Source organism: Colobus angolensis, unplaced genomic scaffold, assembly GCF_000951035.1.
Source record: "Colobus angolensis palliatus isolate OR3802 unplaced genomic scaffold, Cang.pa_1.0 Scaffold83, whole genome shotgun sequence".
In the NCBI taxonomy this organism is placed as follows: domain Eukaryota; kingdom Metazoa; phylum Chordata; class Mammalia; order Primates; family Cercopithecidae; genus Colobus; species Colobus angolensis.
Genome location: NW_012122154.1, coordinates 4,025,304 through 4,032,964, shown reverse-complemented (window position 1 = coordinate 4,032,964; position 7,661 = coordinate 4,025,304). Strand labels below are relative to the sequence as shown.

At 43.8% G+C, this 7,661-nt stretch overlaps 1 protein-coding gene across 1 annotated transcript in view; it reads left to right on the top strand.

Moving 5' to 3' along the window:
- Positions 1-7,661, top strand: part of CDK12 (cyclin-dependent kinase 12) — a 104,870-nt gene that overhangs the window by 51,176 nt on the left and 46,033 nt on the right. The window contains exons 3-5 of the mRNA XM_011929955.1: positions 361-537; positions 2,745-2,884; positions 4,477-4,647. Of these exons, the coding sequence (XP_011785345.1) occupies positions 361-537; positions 2,745-2,884; positions 4,477-4,647 (488 nt within the window). The remainder of the gene's footprint in view (positions 1-360; positions 538-2,744; positions 2,885-4,476; positions 4,648-7,661) is intronic.

The following is a 7,661-nucleotide window of genomic DNA, read 5'->3' as shown; positions in this document are numbered from 1 at the left end:
TGGTGAAACCCCATCTCTACTAAAAATACAAAAATTAGTTGGGCGTGGTGGCACACACCTGTAATCCCAGCTACTTGGGAAGCTGAGGTAGGAGAATCGCTTGAACCCAGGAAGCAGAGGTTGTAGTGAGCCAATACCACACCACTGCATTCCAGCCTGGGTGACAGTGATACACTGTCCCAAAAAAAAAAAAAAAGTATCGTTAGTTATGATAAATTATATTTTTTAATGTTATTTTACAGGTGTTTTTCCTTAAAAATGAGATGTAATCTTTTAGTAACCAGGCATTATGATCTTTGAAAATTTTTATTTGCATATCTTTTATTGTAATTTTGTCATCTCTTCCCCTTTATTGTTTAGTCCAAAAGAAACTCTCCCTTCAAAACCTGTGAAGAAAGAGAAGGAACAGAGGACACGTCACCTGCTCACAGACCTCCCTCTCCCTCCAGAGCTCCCTGGTGGAGATCTGTCTCCCCCAGACTCTCCAGAACCAAAGGCAATCACACCACCTCAGCAACCATATAAAAAGAGACCAAAGTGAGTTTTTGAAGGAATCTATCTTTCACGATAGTTTTCTCCCTTCCTTTTGAACTAACCATCTTATGTTTCTTCTATAACCCACACCAGTAAGATCATAGAAGTTTGGTCCCAAAGTATACCTTTTATTTTATTTTAATGGACAAAAAGCCTTCCTTGGAGACCCAGGTCATTCATCTGTGCCCTCAGATACCCAAGTATGTTTTCAGAACAACAGAACATTCCCAAATCCAGATATACTATGAACATTTATGTCATTATGTCTTTTTTATTCATAATATTTAGAGTACTAAGGAAGAATAAAAGCTTTTTAAATTCACATGTGTCAATCATGTACACATTAATGAAAAATTAATAGATGTGGGATTTTTTTTCCTGAAAGCATATAAATTGTCATGCCATAAATAGAGTATAATCTGGGTCTAATCTTCTGATTGTTAGCATTTCTCTCTTAATAATAAAAATAGTTACTTACTAAGCACGTATTATTGTCATAGTTTCATATATATATATATATATATTTTTGAGACGGAGTTGTGTTCTTTGTTGCCCAGGCTGGGGTGCAGTGGTGCTATCTCTGCTCATCTCAACCTCCGCCTCCCTGGTTCAAGCGATTCTCCTGCCTCAGCCTCCTGAGTAGCTGGGATTATGGGCACACGCCACCACACCAGGCTCATTTTTGTATTTTTAGTAGAGTTGGGGGTTTCACCATGTTGGCCAGGCTGGTCTCGAACTCCTGACCTAGGGAGTGATCCACCGCCTTGGCCTCCCAAAGTGCTGGGATTACAGGCATGAGCCGCCGTGTCCAGCCTTATATTTTCATAGTAGCCTTAGCATGTAGCGATTAATTTCCCATTTTATAGTTGAAGCCATACCTGAGAGAGGTGAGAAAGTAAGCAACAAATCTGTTATTTCAGCTTATGTCTTCCTAAAGCTATAGCCTTGTGCCTTAGCCACTGTGAGAGACTGTGTATTTTTGTTGTTGTTGTTGTTGAGACAGAGTCTCACTCTGTCACCCAGGCTGGAGTGCAGTGGTGCGATCTTGCTCACTGTATCCTCTGCCTCCTGGATTCAGGCGATTCTCCTGCCTCAGAGTAGCTGGGAGTACAGGTGTACACCACCACGGCTGGATAATTTTTGTATTTTTAGTGGAGACGGGTTTCACCTTCTTGGTCAGACTGGTCTTGAACTTCTGACCTCGTGATCCACCTGCCTCAGTCTGCTCAAGTACTGGGATTACAGGCAGGAGCCACCGAGCCCGGCTTGTTTATGTATTTTATGTTAGGTTTTTATTTATTTATTTATTTATTTTTGAGAGAGAGTCTCACTCTGTTGCCCAGGCTATTGCCCAGGAGTGCAGTGGCGCAATCTCTGTTGCCCAGGAGTGCAGTGGCGCAAACTCCGCCCACTGCAACCTCTGCTTCCCAGGTTCAAGTGATTCTTCTGCCTCTGCCTCCCGGGTAGCTGGGACTACAAGCGCCCACCACCGTGGCCGATTGCATCTTTATATATTTCATATCGTTTAATTTCTGACTTTTTAGTAAAAAATGTATAAAAGATACAGGAGTGGCTGGGTGCAATGGCTCATGCTTGTAATCCCAGCACTTTGGGAGACTGAGGTGGGCGGATCATAGGGTCAAGAGATCGAGACCATCTTGGCCAACATGGTGAAGCCCCATCTCTACTGAAAATACAAAAATTAGCTGGGCGTTGTGGCGCCTGCCTGTAGAGTACTAAGGAAGAATAAAAGCTTTTTAAATTCAGCTCGTGGCAGAGCGAGACTCCGTCTCAAATAAAAAAAAAAAGATACAGGAGTTAGTGAAATCATCATAAAAGAATCCTTTTTCTTTGACTAGATTTCATTTTCTTTTTTTTTTTTTGGAGTCAGAGTCTCGCTGTGTCACCCAGGCTGGAGTGCAATGACATGACCTTGGCTCACTGTCACCTCTGTCTCCTAGGTTCAATCAATTCTCCTGCCTCAGCCTCCTGAGTAGCTGGGACTACAGGCACCCGCCACCACGCCTGGCTAATTTTTTGTATATTCAGTAGAAACGGGGTTTCACCGTGTTAGCCAGGGTGGTCTCGATCTCCTGACCTCGTGATCCGCCTGCCTCAGTTTCCCAAAGTGCTGAGATTACAGGCGTGAGCCTCTGCGCCAGGCCAACTTCATTTTCTTAAATAACTGTTTTGTTGTTTTTCCTTTTTAGAATTTGTTGTCCTCGTTATGGAGAAAGAAGACAAACAGAAAGCGACTGGGGGAAACGCTGTGTGGACAAATTTGACATTATTGGGATTATTGGAGAAGGAACCTATGGCCAAGTATATAAAGCCAAGGACAAAGACACAGGTAAATATTGGCACAAAATTTTAGATGTCAGAATGTTAACAATTTAGCATTCCTAATATCTTAAGTAGATTTAGCAAAAGTAAATTCTGAGGTGTTTTTCTTTTTTTTTTTTTGAAGCGGAGTCTTGATCTGTCCCCCAGGCTGGAGTGCAGTGATGTGATCTCACTGCAAGCTCCGCCTCCCGGGTTCACACCATTCTCCTGCCTCAGCTTCCTGAGTAACTGGGATTACAGACCGTGCGCAACCACACCTGACTAATTTTTGTTTTTTTTTAGTAGAGACAAGGTGTCACTGTGTCATCCAGGCTGGTCTTGAACTCCTGATCTCAAGCAGTCTGTCTGCCTTGGCCTCCCAAAGTGCTGGGATTATAGGTGTGAGCACTGGGCCTTGTTTTATTTTTATTTTTTGATATGGAGTCTTGCACTGTCATCCAGGCTGGAGTGCAGTGGGTCAGTCTCTGCTCACTGCAGGCTCCGCCTCCTGGGTTCAAGTGATACCCCTGCATCAGCCTCCTGAGTAGCTGACATTATAGGCACATGCCACCAAGCCCAGCTAATTTCTGTATTTTTAGTAGAGATGGGGTTTTACCATGTTGGCCAGGTGGTCTCGAACTCCAGTCTGGTCTCAAACTCTTAACCTGAAATGATCCACCCACCTCAGCCTCCCTAAGTGCTGGGATTACAGGCGTGAGCCACCATGCCTGGCCAAATTTTTAGTTCTAATTTTGTCTCCAAAAGTTCATTGAGTAGATCAAAGGTTTCCAAAAGAATACTATAATTATAATTTTTAAAACTCTCCAGCTGGGTGCGGTGACTCATGCCTGTAATTTCAGCACTTTGGGAGGCCAGGTGGGCAGATCACAAGGTCAGGAGATTGAGACCATCCTGGCTAACATGGTGAAACCCCCGTGTCTACTAAAAATAGAAAAAATTAGCCGGGCATGGTGCCACACGCCTGTAGTCCCAGCTACTCAGGAGGCAGAGGCAGGAGAATCACTTGAACCTAGGAGGCGGAGGTTGCAGTGAGCGGAGGTCACGCCACTGCACTGCAGCCTGGGTGACAGAGCAAGACTGTCTCCAAAAAAAAAAAAAAATTCCATATCTTAAGATAAAATTAAAACCAAGAAAGGGAATATAGAATTTCGTTTTTTGTTTTTTTATTGAGGAGTCTCACTCTGTCACCCAGGGTGGAGTGCAATGATGCGATCTCGGGTCACTGCAACCTCCACCTCCTGCGTTCAAGCGATTCTCCTGTCTCAGCCTCCCGAGTAGCTGGGATTACAGGCGTCCACCACCATGCCCGGCTAATTTTTGTATTTTAGTAGAGACGGGGTTTCACCATGTTGGCTAGGCTGGTCTCGAATTCCTGACCTCAGGTGATCCACCCACCTCGGCCTCCGAAAGTGTTGGGATTACAGGTGTGAGCCACTGCGCCCGGCCTAGAGTTTACTTTTTAAAGGTGTATAAGTATCTTGTGTGTAAGCATTAAAGTAAGCACTAAGTTTGTCTTCCAGAGCAAGGGCATATATTGCTGGTTCACAATAGTGGCCAAAAATGCTCATTGATAATAACAGTTTACATTTGTTTCGGCAGGAGAACTAGTGGCTCTGAAGAAGGTGAGACTAGACAATGAGAAAGAGGGCTTCCCAATCACAGCCATTCGTGAAATCAAAATTCTTCGTCAGTTAATCCATCGAAGTGTTGTTAACATGAAGGAAATTGTCACAGATAAACAAGATGCACTGGATTTCAAGAAGGATAAAGGTACCAGCAAAGAATCACATTTTTACAGGGTAGACTGGTTCAATCTTTGCCCTTCTTTTTTTTTTTCTTTCTTTCTTATTTATCTGTTCATTGTCAGACAGAGTCTCGCAGTGTCACCCAGGCTGGATTGCAGTCGTGCAATGTTGGCTCACTGCAACCTCTGCCTCTCGGGTTTAAGTGATTCTTGTGCCTCAGTCCCCAAGTAGCAGGGATTACAGGCATGCGCCTTCATGCCGGGCTTATTTTTGTATATTTAGTGGAGAGGGGGTTTCGCTATGTTGGTCAAGCTGGTCTCAACTCCTGACCTCAGGTGATCCGCCCACCTTGGCCCCCCAAAGTGCTGGGATTACAGGAGTGAGCTACCATGCCTGGCCTCGTGTCTGTGTGTGTGTGTTTTTTTTTTTTTAATTATAAAATAATAAGTGAATGAATGGATATTATGCATGTATGCCTTTGGTGGAAAAACGGAAAACATAGAAGAAGAAAAAGAAGATGGTAGTAGTTTATCTCCTATTTTCTCCGTATATGCTACCATCCATGGAAAACCACTGAAGTATTAATACATTTTGGTATATTTGCTTTTAGTTATTTTTATTTTTATTTTTTTTTGAGACAAGAGTTTCACTCTCTCACCCAGGCTGGAGTGCCTTGGCTCTATCTTGGCTTACTACAACCTCCACTTCCCAGGTTCAAGGAATTCTCCTGCCTCAGCCTCCCGGGTAGCTGGGATTACAGGTGCGTGCCACTACTCCCAGCTAATTTTTATAATTTTAGTAGAGACCAGGTTTCACCATGTTGACCAGGCTGGTCTCGAACTCCCGACCTCAGGCAGTCATCTGCTTCAGCCTGCCAAAGAGCCGGGATTACAAGAGTGAGCCACCACACTCAGCCCTGCTTTTAGTACTTTGAAAGCCCTGCTTTTAGTACTTTATGCCATATCTACTGTATTTGTTTTAACAAAGCTAAGATCAAAGATTATTTAGTGTTGTATAATAAGCAGTTATTATAAAGGTTTTTTAGTGTTGTCATAAGCAATTTCTCATATCATTAACACATTTTAATGGCTGTGCATAAACATGAACCCAAATTTACCAGTCCCTGTTGAGCAATTAGTTGCCAATTTTCAATGAAAAAAAAATAATAGGCCAGGTGCAGTGACTCACCCCTGTAATCCCAACACTTTGGGAGGCTGAGTTGGGTTGATCACCTGAGGTCGGGAGTTCGAGACCAGCCTGGCCAAAATGGTGAAACCCCCATCTCTACTAGAAATACAATATTTAGCTGGGCATGGTGGCGAGCACCTGTAATCTTCACCTGCTTGGGAAGCTGAGACAGGAGAATCATTTGAACCCGGTAGGCGGAGGTTGCAGTGAGTGGAGATCACGCCATTGCACTCCAGCCTGAGTGACAAGAGCAAAACTCTGTCTCAAAAAAAACTCCAAAAAACATAATAGCAATGCCTTGAGTATCTCTCTGCATAAATCTTTGCATTATGATTTATTTTCGTTGTATAGCATTTTTGATGTAAGAGTTATGTCAAATGGATTTTCATGTTTAATGTCAGATTCCTTTTAAGAAAAATAGTATGTCCAGTGGGTATCCATCTGAGTGTATCATCCCCAACATTGAGTATATCTTTTTTTTTTTTAATTTTGAGAAGGAGTCTCACTCTGTCGCCCAGGCTCAAGTGCAATGATGCAGTCTCGGCTCTCGGCTCACTGCAACCTCTGCCTCCTGTGTTCAAGTGATTCTCCTGCCTCAGCCTTTGGAGTAGGTGGGATTACAGGCGCACGCCACCACTGCCGGCTAATTTTTGTATTTTTATTAGAGACAAGGTTTCGCCATCTGGCTGGGCTGGTCTCAAACTCCTGACCCCAGGTGATCGCCCACCTCGGCCTCCCAAAGTGCTTGGATTACAGACGTGAGCCAGTCTACCCGGCCAAGTATATCTTTTTTAAAAATTGTCTTCTGGACTAGGTGTGGTTGCTCATGCCTATAATCCCAGTACTTTGGGAGGCCAAGGCAGGCGGGTCACCTGAAGTCAGGAGTTTGAGACAAGCCTGGCCAACGTGGTGAAACCCCTCTCTACTAAAAATGCAAAAATTCACTGGGCATGGTGCTGGGCACTTTTAATCCCAGCTACTGGGAAAGTTGAGGCAGGAGAATTGCTTGAACCCGGGAGGTAGAGGTTGCAGTGAGCTGAGATTGTGTCGCTGTACTTGAGCGTGGGCAACAGATCAAGACCCTGTCTCCAAAAAAAAAAATTGTCATCTGGATAGGTTAAGTATGATATTATTATTTTATATATTATTTTAATTTAATTTTTATTTTTTGAGACAGAGTCTCAGTGTGTCACCCAGGCTGGAGTACAGTGGTGATCATAGTTCATTACATCCTCAACCTCTAGGCTCAAGTGATTCTCCATGCCTCGGCCTCCTGATTAGCTGGGACAACAGGCATGCACCACCACATCCAGCTGATTTTTTGTATTTTTAGTAGAAATGGGATCTCTCTATGTTGCCCAGGCAGGTCTCTAACTCCTGGGCTCAAGCAGTCTGCTCACCTTGGCCTCCTAAAGTGCTGGGATTACAGACACTGCACCCAGCCCATGTCATTTTGGATTATATTCCTAATATTTTGGGTCTTCTCTGTGTTACTACTTTTACTTTCTCTCCCTCTCTTTTTCTCTCTTTTTTTGTTTTTTGAGACAGAATCTTACTCTGTCACCCAGGCTACAGTGCAGTGACATGATCACAGCTCACTGTAACTGAACTCCTGGGTTCAAGTGATCCTCCTGACTCAGACTCCCGAGTAACTAGGACTAGACAGCACTCCTGGCTGATGTTTAAAAATTTTGGTAGAAACAGGATTTTGCTGTGTTGCCCAGCCTGGTCAGTTTTTTTTTTTGTTTTTTTTTGGTTTTTTTTTTGAGATGGAGTCTCACTCAGTCGCCTAGGCTGGAGTGCAATGGCGTGATCGCTGCTCACTGCAAGCTCTGCTTCCCAGGTTCACGC